At 45.5% G+C, this 18,597-nt stretch overlaps 1 protein-coding gene across 7 annotated transcripts in view; it reads left to right on the top strand.

Annotated features, from left to right (window-relative positions):
- The window catches only part of Efcab6 (EF-hand calcium binding domain 6), a 210,288-nt gene that overhangs the window by 21,800 nt on the left and 169,891 nt on the right, over nt 1-18,597 (top strand). For all 7 annotated transcript variants that reach the window (XM_010634367.2, XM_010634369.3, XM_010634370.2 and 4 more), the window contains exon 4: nt 10,495-10,706. In XM_010634367.2, coding sequence (XP_010632669.1) covers nt 10,495-10,706 — 212 coding nt within the window. The remainder of the gene's footprint in view (nt 1-10,494; nt 10,707-18,597) is intronic.

Raw genomic sequence — 18,597 nt, forward strand, 5'->3', positions numbered from 1 at the left:
TTTTTTTTTTTTTTTTTTTTTTTGGTACCGGGGATTGAACTCAGATCCTTGTGCTTGCAAGGCAGGCCACCAAACCACTGAGTTAAATCCCTGGCCCCAAAGCAGACATTTTTAATTTTAATTTTAATGAAATCAATTCATTCTTTCAGGGACCACACCTAAAAAGTCACAGCCAAAGCTAAAGTCATCTAGATGTTCTTCCTTACCTTCTAGCTTTAAGTTTTCTAGTTTTGTTGGACCTTTAGTTCAGTGACCCATTCTGAGTTCATTGGTAAGGGCTGTGAGGTCTGTGTGAAGATTCTTTACCCACGGCTGTTCAGTGTTCCTATACCATTTGTTGGAAAAAAAAAAAACTATCTTTTCTTCACCGTGTTACATTCATTTATTTTTATTGCTGAATAATGTTCTACCATATACCTTGCCAGTTTGCTTATCTATTTACTGATTAAAGGACATTTTGGTAGTTTCCCTGTTTCGATAAAGCTGCTGTCAATATCTGTGTATAGGTTTTGCATGAACCTAAGTATTACACTTATTTAGAATTCTCACTCCATTTAAAAATCAATAAACGTGACATTATTATTTTCCCAAACTATATCTTTTAGTTTCATTCCTTCCTTCAATAATGTATTCATTTATTTATTCACTAGCACAGTTTGAGCTGTAGCCCTGGGGTAGGGTCTGGGGATGGGGGTCTCAGCCTGTGGGAGCTCACCGTTAAGAGAGGAAGGCTCATGGGACAGATGCCAGACAGAAGCCATAGACAGGGCCTGTGGTCCCACCTGAGCAGTTGGGGGACTTCAAGGGGACATTACAACAGGAAAGCGTGGCTTCTGCTTTTCAAGTAGGTGAATATCTTAGTCAGAAGTCGCACCAAACATTTGTGAGTATTCACAGTTGGTGAGACCTTAGCCTCCTGGTCATACCATATTCCTGACAGGGCCTGGAAAATACAGGCTTTATCTGCAATGCCTGTGTGTCCTCAAAACTCAGGTCTGTTTCTATGGCGGGGGTTAACTATGCGGTTTCTGACACAGAGATATATAAGAGACTATGAATCCATTCCAGACCAGTAGCTCCATGCCTACAATGTAACTTGGCTGAATCTTGGTTTATTTAACCGACCTTCTGATAGTACATAGAAGACAAGAGTGAAATGGGATCACCGGGTCAGAGTCATCCGGGTTCTCAGGGCTCTTGTTGAATGTTAGCAAATTACCCTCCAGGAAGTTGTATGTGCACTTTTCTCCAATAGCACGTAATAGGGAGATGTTCATCGTTCGTTCCCGAGTATCCAACAGAATATCATGGTTTAAAATCTCGCCCATTAATATACAAAATAATATACCATTGTGATTTCAACTCATATTTCCCCAGAAGTGATGTTAAGATTTACTTGTAAGCATTATCAGGCTTGTGCCTTTTTCATCTGTGAGTTTGTTGTTCATATGCTTCATTTTTCTACTGTGGGCTGGTCTTTATTAATGAGTACTATGAGTTCTCTTTGTATTAGAGAGAGTAATACTTTACCTTATGTGCCACAAGTATCTTTGTTTTTTATAAATTTGCTTTTAGTTTCCATTGCTTTTTTTTTGGTGGTGCTGGAGATTGTACCAAAGTCTTTGCACTGAATGACCCCCACTGCTTTTTATTTTGAGATGGTCTAAGTTGCTGAATTGCTAAGGCTGGGCTTGAACTTGTGGTCCTCTTGCCTCAGCCTCCTCAAGTACAAGGATGACAGACGTTTGCTGTACTTGGCTTCTGTTGAGTTTTAAAAATGCACTTATGCATTCTTTATCTTCGTATTTCAAATGAAATAACTATATTGACTTGACTTCTAACCACCTGTTTTTTCCTTCTACCACATACAGTTTGCTACTAAGTAAAACACATGTGGTCAGAACTTCAGATACTGTGTTTGTGTGTATTTTTAGTGCACATTATTTACAGGTTGTTAGATGCATGGGTTTCATTTTGGTAGATTTGGACATGCATCTGATATACTTTGATCATTTTCACCCACCTGCCACCTTCCCTCTTCCCTCCTGCCTGTCTCCTTTCTCTATAATTACTTATTTTTGCATTAGTCAGCTCTTCTGTTGCTTGGGCAGAATACCTGGAATAAATAATTTAGAGGGCTAAAGTTTAACTTGACTTATGGTTTCAAGGGCTTCAGTACATGGTCTAAGGCAGCAGCATCATGGCAGAAGGGTGCAGTGAAGCACAATTCTTACATGAATTGTTTCTGTGTGTCTGTTTTTATGCTAGTGCCATGGTGTTTCTTTGTTTGTTTTTTACTATTGCTGTATAGTGTGTTTTGAAGTCAGGTATTGTGATACATCCAGGATTGTTCTTTTTGCTCAGAAATGCTTTGTTTATTTTGGATCTTTTATATTTCCATATGAATTTTTGGCTTTGTGTTTTCTAGTTCTGTGAATAATGCCATTAGTATTTGATGGAGACTGCATGGAATCTGTAGACTGCTTTTAGTATTATGGCCATTTAACAATATTAATTCTGTTGATCCATAAATATGGGAGGTCTTTCTATTTTTCTAGTGTCTTCTTCAATTTCTTTCTTGGTTAAGTATTCCCTAGATATTTAATTTTTGAAGCTATTGTGAATGGAATTATTTTTTTATTTCTCGGTAGGTTTGTTATTGGTGTATAAAAAGCAACTGATTTTTATACAGTGATTTGTATCCTGCCATTTTGCTGAATTTGTTTAACAGATCTAAGAGTTTTTAGGGTCTCATAGGTAAAGGATCACATTATCTGCAAACAGGGCTTGTTTCACTTCTTATTTCCCTTTGTAACCCTTTTATTTCTTTCTCCCGAGTAATTGGTCAGCTAAAAATTCAAGTACTATATTGACCAAACATGGTGAATGTGGATATCTTTGTCTTGCTCCATATTTTAAAGGAAAGGCTTTTCACCTTTCCCCATTTGTTATAAGGTTGGCTGTGGGTTTATTACATTGAAGTCTTTAGAACTTTTATCAGGAAGGATGTTGAATTTTGTTAAAGGCCTTTTCTACGCCTATTGAGACTGTCTTGTGATTTTAATCCTTCGGTTATTACGTATTAGCGAAGGGAACAACAACCCACCAGGAAGACACAATGATTGTAAACATATACACACTGAACATCAGTGCACACATAGTCATAAAACAAATATTACTCAGCATAAAGGGACAGAGAGAGCCCAATACAACTAGAGTGGATGATTTCAGGACCACATTGTCACAGGTAGGTCAAACAGACTGAACCCCCCCAAAGAAACATGAGAGTTAAACTATGTTCTAGATTGAGTGGACTTACCAGATACCTAGAATATCCCATCCCTCAACAGGATGCACATTCTTTTCAGCAGCTCATGGAACTTTTTCCAAAACAGACCATATTTTAGTCTATAAAGCAAGTCTTACCAAATACAGAAATGGAAATAATCTCATACATCTTATCAGATCATAATGGAATAAAACTAGAAATGAGCTCAGAAGAAACTACAAAAGCTATACAAACACATGGAAATGGAGCAATATGTTTTTTTTCAATTGAGTTTATTGATACTTTTGAGTATACAGCGCAGTTACACTTCATCATTGGGATCTTGTGCCTTTACATGACAGGTCTTGGTTCTCATTTTTTCCCCATACCCCTGCCCTCCCTTCACCCCCTCAACCCTCCCCTATTTGCAAAGACTTTGTTTCCACTTTTTCCTTTTCTCATATTTTTTATTTTCCCTTGTTTCCTTTCCCCTACCCTTCCCCCTTCCCCTACACCTTTAGCCCTTGAACAATGTGGTTTTGAGTCATCAGTGGGTCATTGAGAAAATTCTTAGAATCAAATGAAAAGGGCAAAAAAACATACTGGAACGTGTGGGTTTTACTGAAGGCAGCTTTAAGGGGAAAATTTATAGCTATGAGTGCCTACATTAGAAAACCAGAGTGATCTCCAATAAATAACCCAATGATGTGTCTCATGGTCTTAGAAAAACAAGTACAAACCAAACCCCAAACCAGAAGGAAGAAAGAAGTAATAATGATCACAGCTGAAACTAATGAAATAGAGGCTAAAAAAACCACACTAGAAAGGACTAATGAATGAGTCAAAGATGATTCTTTGAAGAGATTGATAAATTCTGAGCCAAACTAACCAAAAGAAAGAGAAGGAAGACCTAAATTAATAAAATTAGAAATATAAAGGGGACATTACCACAGATACTGCTGAAGTCCAAAAGATTATTAGGGACTATTTTGTTAACTTATATTTCAAAGAATTGGAAAAATCTAAAAGAAATGGATAAATTTCTAGACATATATGACCTATCATAAGGCTATGAAAAAGCAAACAGTTCAGGAACAAGCAATGAATTCAAAACAGTAATAAAAAGTCTCCCAGCAAAGAAAAGTCCAGGACAGGACAGATTTACACTAAATTTTACCAGATCTTTAAAGAAGGACTTATAGCAATTCTCCTCAAACTCTTCCATGAAACAGGAAGAGAAAGAATGCTTTCAAATTCATTTTATGAAGCCAGTATCACCCTGATATCACGACCACATACAGACTCCACAACAAAGAAAACTATAGACCAACACCCTTGATAAATACAGATGCAAAAATCCTCAATAAATTTCTTGCAAAGAGAATTCAACAACACATTAGAAGAATCATACACCATGGTCATGTGGGTTTCATCTCAGAGATGCAAGGGTGCTATTGTGTTTTTAATTTCTAGCTTTTTCATGTATAATTTAAAATATAGTTTCTATTTCTCTGTTGAAATCTCACATAGGTTCAGCATCTCCTTGACTTTTTATCTTAATCTTTTCTCTTAGTTTAAACATCAAATCATTTCTGTACTTGTTCCTCTGTGGGTCTTCTTCTGGTGACTGTTTTGGTTCTTAAGTACATAGTCTTTTCTCTTTTGTCTTTCTGTCTTTTGATTAAAAAACAAAACAAAACAAAGACAAAACCTAATGCCAGACATTGTGTAACAGACAGTAGAGACAGACGTAATATTTACCACCAGAAAGGAATGGGCCTTATCCTCTCTGACCTAGGTGAGGTGGTGGACCCTATGTAATTTCTAAGGGAAGCTGGGTATTGGTTTTGTTGCAGTTGTACTTAGACATAGGTTACACCTGGCCCTGCATTCCTCCCTCAGCTAGGCTGGCATCTGAGCGCCTGTGACATCCAGAGGTCTCTGTGTTCCTCAGCCCAGATGCCAGCTTGATTCACTGGGGGAAATTGCCCTCTGCTTCCCTGTGCACCTCCGACTTGTGGAGGGATTTGGGGAGTTCTCTTTGGTCTCCAGCTCTGCCCCTGGAGTTCCACATGTCACACAATCCGTGTCCATCCTGTCTCCTGCCTTTAGCCTGCAGCTGGCCATCAATGTTCACTCAGCCAAGGTCCCATGAGCTTTGGGGGTTGGCCTCAGCTCTTCTTCTTGTACCCGGTGAAGAGCCCTCAGGCTTGCACAAATCCCTGTGGTCTTGGGTGTGTCACACAGCTCTCTCACCACACACTCAGCCTCTGGAGTTTCCTGATGTGCACCTGGCCAAAGCCCTGGCGTTTTTTGTTTGTTTGTTTGTTGTTGTTGTTTTGGTTTTTTTTGGTACCTGGTATTGAACTCGGGACCTTGCGCTTTTGAGGCAGGTGGTTGCACCACTGAGCTAAATCCCCAGCCCAGGCTTGGTGTTTTAATCCACCCACCACACCACATGTGGCTGCTCATTCCTGGGCTGCTTTCTTCTTACTCCATCTACAACGTGTTTGCTTTTTCCTCAGCCACTCTGTGGATTAGAAGGACACGTCCTTCAGATAACTGAGGTGCGACTTGTTCTTTCTGGGACTGTTCCTTTGCAGGCTCAGATCTCAAATGGGTTTGGAAACTATATCCATTTTTAGCTTATCCTGCTTGTTAGAGCCAGAGTGATGCTCTGCTGTGACTCTGCCCCTAAACGACGTAGGAATCCAGAAGGATGACATTGATTTGCGCTCCCACCAGCCAGTTAGGGAGGCTTGGGAACTGCTTTCATTTTTGCCTTTAGAAATTGTTATTAGCCATGTGAAATAAAAAGTTGTCCTTCAAATAGTTTTAAGTCAGTGTTTTCTGCTAAATTACAGTTAGTGCAGATTGGGACTCAATGGAAAGCAACTAAAACATGCATGGAAAGTCTGAGAAAAGGTTTCAAGATGGAGGCCTACATCTGAGGAAGGACGCCTATGTGACTCAGGTGGTGGGAGTGGTGGACACCAGCTGATGCTCAAAATGTGGCTCCCCCACATGGCTGTCTTGCTTCTGAGAGTCTAAGCGAACGTGGGGCACCCCCGAATTCCTTGGCATCCTCAAAGCTATGTGAGGCTTCAGCTTCTCCTGCCTCAGGATCCTGTGCTCCGTCTCCAGTCTGTCTGCCCTCTCCTGAGGGAAACCCCTAGTTCCACACCCTGAAGTGCCACCTCAGGCCCTGGCTGACTCCTCACCACGCCCTGGACCACGCAGCTGGCTGCTCCCTGGGCCTTCTGCTGGAGTCTCATCACCAGACAGCTCCTCCTGAGCTGGCTGAAGGACCTCCCCACCCTGTGCCCTCCTGTGTGGCCCAGGGCGTTGTCATCTCATTGACCTGTGTCCTCAAGTCCAGTGCCAGGCCGTTCTCCTTGATTTCATTTTGTTTCTTAAAGACCTTGTCACTCCAGAACCCACAGATTCCATCCCCAATCAGTCTACTCTTTGTCCACGTCTGAGGTGACCACCTGGCTCAAGCCACCCCACCTCCTCTGGTCTTTGGGGACAACCTCCTCCCTGGTATTCTTCCTCATTTCCTACCCCCTGTAGTTCATTCTCTATGTGGCAGCCAGAACAATTTAAAAAATACACTAATACTGCCCGCCAGTACTGAGGATGGAACCCAGGACCTTTTCACTGAGCCGCAGCTCCAGTCTTTTTTATTTTAAATTTTGAGACAGGCCTCACTAGGCTGGCTAGGCTGGGCTCAACTTTACAATCTTCTTGCCTTAGCCTCCCAGAGTGTTGGGTTAACAGGCGTGTGTCACCATGCTGGGCTTGTTGCTTCCTTCCTAACCCCAGTGACCCTTTTTGCTCTGCCTCCCTCCTGACACACACGGTGCTGTCCCCTCTAGGGACATACTGACTGTTATAGTTTGTATCTAGATGTGCCCCCAAGGTCTCATGCACTCGTAGGTGGGGCTTTTCAGAGGTGGTTGGATCATGGGTATGTTATAACTGAATTAATTACTGTACTGACTGAATTAGCGGAGTTCTAGGTGTGGCTAAATGGATTTACCGAAAACAGAGGACTCACCCTGGGTGTGAGTGGCACCAACCAAAGAGCTCGTAGCTGAACTGAAATAAAGCGGGAAGGGAGGCATGCTGCTTCCTGCCTCCCCTGCGGTGGACTGTTTCACTTCTGTGATGTCACCCTTCCTTAGAGCCAGCTGACTGTGCGCTGTGGGCTAAAATAAACCAGCCTTTCCTTCTTTCATTTATGGTATTGGGTATTTTTCCCCAGCAATGACACACTGGCTCATTCTTGCTTAGGCTTTCTGCCAGTTGCAAAGCCCCCTCTTTTTGGATGTTGTTATCTCTGCTCTTTGAGTGGTGGTTGTATTTCTGTCATCCGGGGCCCAGCTCATGAAACGTCTTGGAGAGGGCTTCCTGGACCCCCTCTCCCATCTCAAACAGCCCCTCCCCACCATGCCTGTGCTCCTGTCCCCTGCTTGGCACCTGTCTTGCTGTCTCCATCACACGCGTCACTCTACCATTTCCTGGGGACTTCTTGATGTCTGTTCCTTGTTGCTCTCCTCACCTCCGGTTTGGAAGCTGTAGCTGCTCATTCCCTTGTGGTACCCTCTGTGCCACCAGCAGTGGCTGAAAGGCGACAGGTATATTCCTGAAAAACTAGTACTTCTGGGGCCTCCTGTCTGGCCCGCCCGCTTGGTACACACTTCCCCACGTCTTGCAGGCTGCAGGTTGCTGGCTTTCACACCATATCTCCAGCCCCAACCTCCTCCGATCTCCAGATGGAGGACTCAGCTTTCAATGGACGCCCCCACTTAGCTATCCCTGACTGAAGCCGTGGGCTCTGCCACTGACCGTCCCTTCTTCTGTGCCAGGCAGCTTTTTCTGTGGACAGAGACTGCAAACACAGTGGCTTGGAGAACAGCAGACGCACAGTTTGCTCACAGCTCTGGGGTTGGGCGGGTCTCATGGCCAGGCATGAGGTGCAGACATTGAATGTGGCTGAAAGTGGGCTCACTTGAGGGTTTACACCTGATTCCGGCTGTTGGCTGGAATGGAAACCACCCTGTAGCCTCTCCACGTGGTTCTGTGGCTTCCTCAGAGCAACGTGATGACAGGGTATGAGCATTTTAAGAGGCCCAGATGCCTCTGATGACCTGGTCTTGGAGATGCCACGTTCAGCTGTGGAAACACAGTTCCTATGCCATGGTGACATAGACCCACTGTGCCATCGTCACAGGCATCCAGATGCAAGGAGACCCGTACACCCTGCGCTTTTGGGGAAGAGGATTCAGATGCGGTGGCAAGAGTCTGTGCTGTGGCTGCCTCGGAAGCAGCCACCTACTTCCTCTCCTACTCTGCCCTGTCTTGGGGGAGCATGACTGGCCACCTGCCCAGCCACCCGAGCCCCGTCCTCTTCCCCTGCCTCCTCAGTAGATCAAATCCCATCTCCCACCCCTGCTCTTTGCTCTGTGAACACCTCACTGAGACAGACCTTGGTTACACTGCCCAGCAGCTGGAATCACCCGTAGGTCTGCACCGCCAAGCCCTCCTGTCCCTCTTCCTCCTTGCTGTGAGTGGAAATAGGGTTGTCTCACTCTCTGGATGGAGGTCCCGCTTCGGGTCTGCCACCCAGAGCCTGAGTTCTGAGGGCAGGGCTGTCCATGCTTGGGCTGCTGTGGATGCTTCCAGTCCCACCTCTTGGTGGCGACTACTCTGCTGGTTCCTGCTTCTGCCTGAGCTCCAGAGCACCCAACCTCCAGCCCACTCCCTGCTCTCGGGGACACCGTGGCAGCTGAAGTGTCCCCATGTTCTGCCAAGAGCAGATCCTCCCTGAGGCCTTGTACCCTGTCTCCAAGACCACCAGCCCCCCTCCCAGGTCTCCAGTGGTCCCTTAGATGCCTCATGCCCATCTCTTCACCTCAGTGCCCTGTCCAGGTTCCCTGACCACCTCTCTCTAAGAGGCAGTGGGCACTGAAATCAAAGGGCGTCCCCAGCCCCTTCTGGCCTTCTTGTCCTCGGCACCAAGGAGAGGCAAGGATGGAGAGCAACAGCACAAACGTGTCCTGGGTCACCGTGGTCCCAGGACTTTCTCAGGATCTAACCTCACAAGGAGGGGCAGGTGGCCAATCACCGCAGTGTGGCAGGGTGCCAGTCTCACCACCCTCTGTACCACTCGGTCGGGCGACACAGACCAGGGCCTGCTCTGCTGTGAGGAGGTCACCAGCTACCTTCAGGGTGGGCTCAAGTTGACACTGAGATCCTGTCCTTGAGTCTCTGACCTGGCCCAGGGCACCCACAGTCTACAGCTGTCCCTGTCCTCGGGGTGAAAATGTTCAGTGGCTGATGAGAGATCCTCATCCCGAGGGAAGTAGCAGGACCCACCCCTTCTCCGCTCCGCCATGAACATACTGGAAAGATGAGTCGGCAATAAAGCTGGGTAACAACACCCCCAGCTTCTGGGTAAGGAAGGGTACTGAATAAACAGTGGTTGTCAGCTTACATAGTAAATGTGAGAGATTTGCCAAGCGACCATGCCTTTTAACCTCCCCTTTCCTAGCTGATTGTAGAAGATCAGATTGGATAATCACAGCTTCATGCACATTGTGCTGATGGGCACCACATCCAAATGTTCCTGAAGCTCTCGCCTGAAAGGGAGGAGAGGGAGAGCCATCACCTGTCACCTCCCAGAGATGACACTCAGACCCTTGGGACCTAAAACATGAGTCAGGACCCTGCCTTCCAGGCTGACCAAAGCCTTGCACACTTGCTTAGAGCATTCTAAAAATTCCTTTCCAAGTCTAGGGATTCACTCCTTCCTGTCTTAGGAAGGGAAGTGATCTAGGTTTAAGAATCATACCTTTTCCCCTCCTCAAAAATTGGGAAGGCCGTGAAAGGTGAATATGCACCTTTAAAAATTGATTTGAATGATATTTATTCTTAGCTAAAAATTCTTCCAGTATTCATGTTTTCCTTCTCATATCCTGATAGGGAGGATTATCTTTGTCTCCTGTTTTTTTTTTTTTTCCTGCTTACTAGTGTCATTAATGTTACTCTGTACCAAATTTCACAGGAGAAAAAATGACTGTAGATTTTCCATTATAAACCACCCAACGATTAGATACAGAAACCTAAATTTAGCAGAAGAAATGTCCCGATTCAGTGCAAAGAGTTTTATTTATTCTCTTAGCTTTATGCATTTTTAATTAATTGCTGTATCCCTTTTACAGCCTCAGCTGCTGCAAATCCGATACTTTCCTTCTTAGATGTTAAGCAGATTTTATTTCAAAAAATCACCGACAGAAGGGATGAATTGAAAAAAGCCTTCCAGCTGCTCGATGTTGGCCAGAACCTGGCAGTGACGAGGCGTGAGCTGAGGAGGATCGTCACCACCTTCCTGCTCCCACTCACCAAGGAGCAGTTCCAGGATGTGCTGGCCCAGGTACGCGTGGCGACTGCTCATGACCTCTTCTGACTTCTCCCCACGGTCCCCGAGGAGCAGTTGAAGTCTTGCATGTTTTTCATGATTTTCTCAGTCGCGTTCTGGCCAGTGTGGATGGGCACGGTCATCTTTGGCTGGGTTGTACTTTGCATGTAGAAGAGCCAAATGTTTTCTTCTAGTTTTTCTTTCCTTTAAAGCTTTCTAAAACAAGTATTTGGTCAACTTACATTTTTGAATTTAGTATTTTGGCAAGTACCCTTGCATCAGAGGGTATCAAGCATGTCCCATATGTGCCTGCCCATACACTGGGGTCCATATATCATACACAGGCCACCCTGGAGTAGCTCATGGCCTAGGGAGGCAGGTGGAGGGTGCTGGCCAGGGCTGGGCCCATGTCATTACATGGTGCCCGGGAGCTGGTGAGCTGTTTGTGAATGAGAGGTGGTAGTGCTAGAAGGCGCTTTTTTGTTTTGTTTTGTTTTTTTGAGACAGGGTCTTGCTATGTAGTTCAGGCTATCCTTGAATTCACTACATAGCCCAGGCTGGCCTTCAACTCACAGTGATCCTCCTGCCTCAGCGTCCTGGGGGATCTTAGGATTACAGGTGTGCGCCACCACAGCCAGCCCTGGAAGGCTCATTATGCATAGGCAGAGAGAACAGCCATAGAAAAGCTGGATGCTTGCGTAGCCTGCTTTGCGTACTCAGACCCAGTGGAGTATTTTCAGTGAAGGATGTGGGTCAGGTTGTGGCTAGAAGAGTCAGTCCAGAAGAGCATTTGAAAAAAAGGTTTAGTCTTTGTCCTGGACGTGATAGGGAGTTCATGAGGCTTTGCAGTAGGGGTGTGGAGGAGGAGGGCTACAGGACAGCCAATGGTGTGGACCCCACTAGGGTGATGGGGAGACGGAAATGTTCATGGTCCAGGTGCTTGGGACCGTAGGAAAGAAGTATGAAGTACAGCGGGAATTAAATCTTCTCCAAATCAGTCTCTAAGGACCGAGATAGCAGTGATAAGTGTGGAAAAGCTGGGCTGGAATATCAGCAGTGTTCCCTTCGGACTCAGTGATGAATTTGTACATGGGCACAAACACACGCGCACACACAGAGACAAACATGGATGCAGCCCGTTTGTTCATTCTCAACAGTCTCGCCTGGTGCTGTTTCATAGAACTTACAGTCTGTTTCTTTTTGGAATTGGCCGCATGACCCAATCCAACCCAACTTGCATACTTTGTACACATGAGAATGAATGTGTTCTGCACACAAATGGCTCAGTGAATTTTAGATATTTCCACATTTCAGTCTTCAGCTGACCTCGCCCGCTCTCTCTTCTTGTCTCCTTTGTGCTTTCCATGTTCCTCTTCATTTTCTCTTGTCTTCAATTTTGTCTTTTCCTGAATTGGGGAGATCTTCAGCTATATTTTCTCACATTGTTTCTTCCTAACCCTACCTTATCTTAGACATTTGATACTGTCCCACTGGTGGCTGTAGCTCATTTATTTTTAGAAATATTTTGTTCTCTTTTTCAAATTGGATAAAATTTATTGATCTAGCTTCAAATTTACTAACTTCTCCTCTCCACTCTGCTATGAAGCCCAGTCAGTGAATTTTTCATTTTAGATCTTGTATATTACAGCTCTAGAATTTCCGTTTGTGGTGTGTGTGTGTGCGTACTGGTAATTGAACCCAGGAGTCCCACACATGCTAGGCAAGTGCTCTACCCCTGAGCTATATCCCCACGATCTTTCATTTTTTCATTTTGAGTCAGAATCTTTCTACACTTCCAAGGCTGGCTTTGAACTTGCCACCCTCCTGCCTCAGCCCCCTAAGTAGCTGTGATCACAGGCACACGCCACCATGTCTGGCTCACTTGTTTCCATTTTATAATTTCCACGCACTTGCCTACATTCTCTGCTTTTTCTTCAGTGATGAACACATCTTAACCCACTGAGCACAGTTAAAATAGCAACTTCACTGTCTTTGTCTGGTTAGCCTAACACGTTCACTTCAGAGTTGACCTGGATGGATTGTCTTTTTCTCTGAGAAGGGTCATATTTCTGTGGTTTATATTTGAGCATATTTGGGTAATATCCCAGCCCAGATCTGTCCAAAGGAAATATATGTGAGCCATATGTGTGCTTTAAAATGTACTAGTAGCCACATTAAAAGATAAAAGTTAGTGAAATTAACTTTAATGATGGTTTAACCAATTGTATCCAAAATATTATTTCAATATATAATCGCTTTTAAAATTGTTAATAAGACATTTAACATCCTTGTCATGTGTTAAGTCTTCAAACGTGGCAGATACTTTCCACTTTAGACAACTTCAATCCAGACAACTACATTTTCATTTGAAATACTTAATATTGTGATTTCATAAAATTTACAGTTGCCGTAGCAGATTCACACACTCATCTGTTCCCAACATACTTAAATGTTTTCCAATAGCTGAATCAATATAATTGTTAAATTTTAAAGTAGTTAATAAAAAAAGTTTTGGTAAATCATTCAGATTGACCACCTGTTCCTTTGCCACCATGGTGCTGAGCATGAGGGGGCGCTGTGGAGAGTTGCGTCCACCGCAGACCTCCGAGGGCTGTGGATTCTGTGACCATCTGGCTGGCGGGCTCTTGTCTGAACCCGGAAAGAATTATAAGGCAGAGTCAGAGGAAAACTGAACCAGAGTATTTATTGTAGAGCAAAAGCAGAAAGCGGCATTTATCGTAAAGGAAAAGTAGAAAGCCCCTGGGTCCCAGGAGAAGACCCACACAGGTTGCACAGGGATGCCCTGTCTAAGGTTTTTCTTTTAAAAAAAGACTACACCGATCTAAAATTATCAGCACAAACAGAACAAAGGCATTGTTTAGAGAGGCATGAGTATCTTATTCCTGGACAAGAAAATCCCACCAGCCGCTCTTTTGTTGAGCTTCCGGTGCTGTGGCCATGGCCATTGTGTCCTTTATGGGATCTTCCGGACTCCTTCCATGGCTCAGCTCCTCCCTGGCTTCCGGTCCTGGCTGTGGGACTCTTTTCCAGAACCCTCCCCACACTCCCTCCTCTTATGGTCCAGTGTTCCTCTGAGAAATTCTTTCACCTTCCCTCAGGGCCCTGCCGTTCCCGTACACGTCATGTCTCACAAAAACTGTTTAGATTACTGTTGGGATTCTCTTATTAGGTGAGGAAAATGGCAGCCAACCCTTCAAAAATGGAACCTAAGCCCAGGAATGGCTGCTCGGAGGACTTGACATCCGTTCTCCCCAGGTCTCTAGCTCCCTGCTTCAGTTTCTTCTGCTTTGACAAGCAGTTGACTTGGGAACCCTGTCTTGCCTTCAGTGGGCATAGCTCCTATCTCCGTTCGATCCTTTTATCCTTAGCTGAGCCTCTCTGGGTGGGACCTGCATGGACATGAATCAGTGACCAGCTAGACTCATGCACAGAGTTTTACCCAGAAAGGGATTCTCTTCCTCTGGTTCTCAAGTGAGAGGAATCACATTTTTAGCGGCTGTGGTCACTTTGAGTTTTGTGTGTTTGGGGTTTTAGCCCCTCTGCTAGTGCGGACTATGGCCTGCCCTCTGGCTAAAAGCCACTAAGAGCAGGCAACTCTCTCCATACCTGTACCTTCTAACTTTTGACTTCACTCTAAATCTCTACCACAACTTCTTAGGTTTCTTATCTCTTTGGAGCAATCATTAAGTTACGGAGAAGTTGTAATGATGGCACATAGAGCAATTTTTTCCCAAACTCTTTGGGATTAAATGTGTTCCTTTACCGTCAGATATTTTAGAATTTCCTTCGAGTAAGGACGCCGTGCTCTAATAGCCACGATGCAACCACAGAGATAGACACTGCCTTGACTCAGCACTAGAATCTCAGCCAAGAAGCCAGCCGGGTTTCCCAGTTGTCCCACAAAGGCCTTGTAGGATCCAGGTCACAACTGTGCTTCGCAGTTGGTTTTTGCATATCTTTCATTACCTTCAGCTTCCCCAGAGGCCACACACAGGTTGGCATCTCTGGCAGAAATGTCACAGCAGCGAGGCCACAGGATTGCTCAGCTTTACCTATTTTTGTTTTTTGTTTTGTTTTTGGTACCGGAGGTCAAACTTGGGCCCTTGAGCTTGCGAGGCAGGTGGCAGCACCACTGAGCTATCCCCAGCCCTCAGCTTTACCTATTGTAGTCACTTTGTCACTTTGTCAGTGCAGATTCTGGGGCAAAACTTAGGAATTAGTAAATATTCCATTTTTTCATCTCGCTTTCAGTTTATCCATCTACTATTTACATAGTTGCAGGAACTCGAGATTTCCTAGTAAGTGGGTCCATTACTTTATTTCTTTTGGTGTGTGGATGATCCCAAAGTGGCCGGTAGCAGCCCTGCAGGCTGGTTTCTGCGTCCTTTCACGTCCTCATCCCTTGAGCCCCTCTTTGCTTCCTACGAGATCCCACGCATCTGTACGTTCCTTGCTCAGGTCTTAGAATCGTCCATTTCACCCCAGAGGCCCCGCTCCTCGGAGTGGAAGAGGCGTGGAGAAGCCAGGATCTGGGCACTGGGCGAGCTGTGCCGTCAGGAGGCCGCCGCTCCCAGGGCCCCTGGCGGACGCAGCTCTGGGGGCCCCGCTTATCTCCACACGTGTGTCTGCATCAATCTTTATGTACTGAAAACCCAGAGTCCGCACCAGTACCATCAGCTCTAATCTGACCCTGCAGGGGTCATGCTGGTCTCCCTCTCCCTGCCCTCATGGAGTGAGGTTTCTTCTGTTATCTTGGGTGTGTTTTCTCGTTTGCTCCACCTCCTGTGCTGTGACTCTTCTCTTACCATCAGCATTTCCTGTCGCCCTCCGCACCCACTGTGGGAGTGCCACCCCCATGCCCTGTCCCCCTCGATACCATGTCGCCTGACACCTCAGACCTGGTTCCCCTTTGCCCCCTCTGACACCTGTAGCACTGGGGGTTTAGGGATGGAGCAGAGAGACAAAGAACTTTCTCCTCCCTTTTCAATTTTTCCCCTTTATTTGCTCCTAGAATTTCACAAATAGGACACACTCCTTTTTTTAATGCCACACTTGATTGTTATCTCCATTTTATTTTTCTTCTTTTGTTTTCTAAATATAAATTTTATTTCATTTCATCCCTTTCCCCCTCAAGCCCCCCTCCCTATGTACAAAAGCTTTGCTTCCATTTTCTTTCTGTTTTCACTTTTTCCTCTCTCCCTCCCTCCTCCCTGTTCCCCTGTCCATCTGAACACTTTCTTCCCATTTCCCAACATCTATTCTACATTTTCAGTCCTTATTTCCACTTTTGGTTTCTCACACCAGAGAAACAATGTGGTATTTAAACACATGTGTCCTATGTATTTTACTTAGGAGAACGGTCTCAAGGTCCATCCATTTAGATATAAATATCTGAAGCTCATCTGTTATCTCTATTTTTAACAATAGCTTTATTAAGTTTGTAATTTAAATATAATAACTTCACGTTTTAAAATATGTATAAATCGGTGCTTTAAACAACTTTATTTATTCACTTATTTTTTGGTACTGGGGATTGAATCCAGGGCCTTTGCACTGAGTACATCTCCAGCTGTTTTTTCATTTTTTATTTTAAGACAGAATCTTGCTAGGTCACAAAGCCCAGCTCAGGCTGGGCTTGAACTTGGCATCCTCCTGCCTCAGCCTCCCAGAGTGCTGGGATTACAGGGGTGCATCGCCACACCCAGGTGTACGCTTTACTATAGTCACAGTTGTTCTAGTGTTACTACTACCTCATTTGAGAGCCAGTTTATCATCCCCCAAAAGAAGTTCTGTACTCATTAGCAGTCACTCCCATTTTCTCCTTCCACCTGTATCTGGAAACAGTTGATCTGTTTGTTCCTGTGGAATCCAGATGTTTCATATGAACCAGTGACACAGAACAAATCTTCTGCATCTGGCTTCTTTTAGTACGTGCTCTAGGGTCACTCGTGTTGAATCACAAATCAACCCTCCCTCCCTTTTTGTGGCCAGAGACCAGTCCATTGCGTGGGCATTGTGTTTGCCTTTTCATTAGCACGGACTTCGGGTTGCTTTCACTTTCTGACTTTACCGCTGATGCGCACTGATACCACTGATACCACTGATGCGCAGGTGTCGGTGTGAGCCGAGTTTCTAGGTCTCTGGGCGCCCACTGTGGAGTGCCGTTGTTGACTCAGGTCACCCTCTCTTGCTTTCTTGCAAAGACCATTTGTCCGTATGTGAAACGTGACCTCTGGTTCCTCAGAAGATCGATGTAGCCAACACACAGTGCCAAGTGGATAGTTAAATTGTTATTTCCTGCTCCGTGTCCTTACAGGGATGATCTAATGTGAATTTACAATTTTGACAATCTTTCCAAGTCAGTCAGCTCTGCAGGAAGAGAAAAAGTACAGAAAATACGAAATGCGTGTCTGTTTTTAACAGCTACATCTGCTTTTCAAAGAAGTCCCCGAACACCAAAGAACTTCACAGACTTGTGAAGGAGCAGGTCTTGGCAGCCTGACTGGGAGGATGGGCACACTGAGCCTCTCCAGAGCCCCAGGCTGAGGGACCTGTGGCCAGTTGGGGCCTGTGGTCAGTCAGGGGCTGTGGTGGTTTTACAAGAGGCCAAGGTCACGGGAACGAAGGGCCACTGTCCCTGTTCTTTCCCTGGGCTGCACCGTGTGGCTTCCCCCGATCTTTCTATGACAAATCCACCTGGTGACACAACTAATTTTCCCAGAGATTAATGGAGGCCCAAGTGGAAGCTCACAATTTAGTAAAAGATTTTGCGCAAATCCACTCTCACAGTTAGGAAATCTTTCTCCAGCAAGTCTTTGAATTTCCTATAGTTTTGTTCCCGCAGCCACGGCAGGCAGGTGAGTTCTGATGGCAGAGATTTTCATGGCTGTTTAGGGCGAGGAGGAAAAGGACGCCTCGCCTGTGCCCTGCCCCTCTCCTTCATTTCCTTCCTTTCCGTTAAAATTAATGGGCATCACGTGATTGTAAGTGCAGCCTTATTCTCTGGGTGTTCCTGTGGACAACTCTGAAAGTCGAATTGATAAATAGATCCCACAGAAGGAAAAAAAAAAGCTGTGTTCTGGGCCTGGCGATTTTGCCCAGCTGGAGAAAAGTTTTTCTTGGAAGGATACTTGTCAGATGTTGGGTGTGATTTTAAATGGCCCAAACCCACCCCACCCTATCCAGCCCCATCTAAGAATTGGCTTCCAAGCAGCGCGCCTCGGTGAGGTTTGGATTCATAAACACAAGTACCGAAAAGCTAAGCACCAAGCAGAGCGGTCCCTGTGGCCTGGATTCTCTCTGTTGCCCGGGGGGCTTCACTTAGGAGAGCAGTTGGGACAAGGACTTATGGGCCACCTTAGAATCCATATGAAATATGCGGCAAGATGGAGCCACTTGATAGTCTTTTTCGTTCTTTGTAGGCAGGGTTTTTGCGGTAGTGGGATAACTGGGGCTCTGGATTCATAGATCTCCAGCAGTGCCTGACAGGAGGTCCGGAGCTGTAGAAAAAGCCTGACCCTCTGCAGGTGGAGTGAGAGCTGCTCCCGTGCAATCTGCAGGGGGCGCTGTGCCCTGCTGCTGAGGAGGAGCGGGGCGAGGGCTAGCTTACCTTCCTCTCCCGGGCTATTTTAACCTTGCCGGCATCCAGCCTAGAACCACACCTGGCATCCGCTCCTGCCCTTCTCTAATGTGAGGGAGACGTCTAGGCGTTTACTTCGAGTTACATCTGCTGGAAAATGCTCTCTCAGAATTAAGTCACGGGCCTCCTTTCCAAGCAACGCCTTCTCCAGCGGCCCCTGGTGAGCCAGCCTCCCTCTGGTCTTGTTTTCTAGTCACACATGTTTTAAATTGTAGAGAGGAAGGAATCCTCTGGGGGAGACTGAAA

The sequence above is a fragment of the Fukomys damarensis genome, unplaced genomic scaffold (genome assembly GCF_012274545.1).
Source record: "Fukomys damarensis isolate Sample0158 unplaced genomic scaffold, DMR_v1.0_HiC HiC_scaffold_19, whole genome shotgun sequence".
Classification (NCBI taxonomy): Eukaryota; Metazoa; Chordata; class Mammalia; order Rodentia; family Bathyergidae; genus Fukomys; species Fukomys damarensis.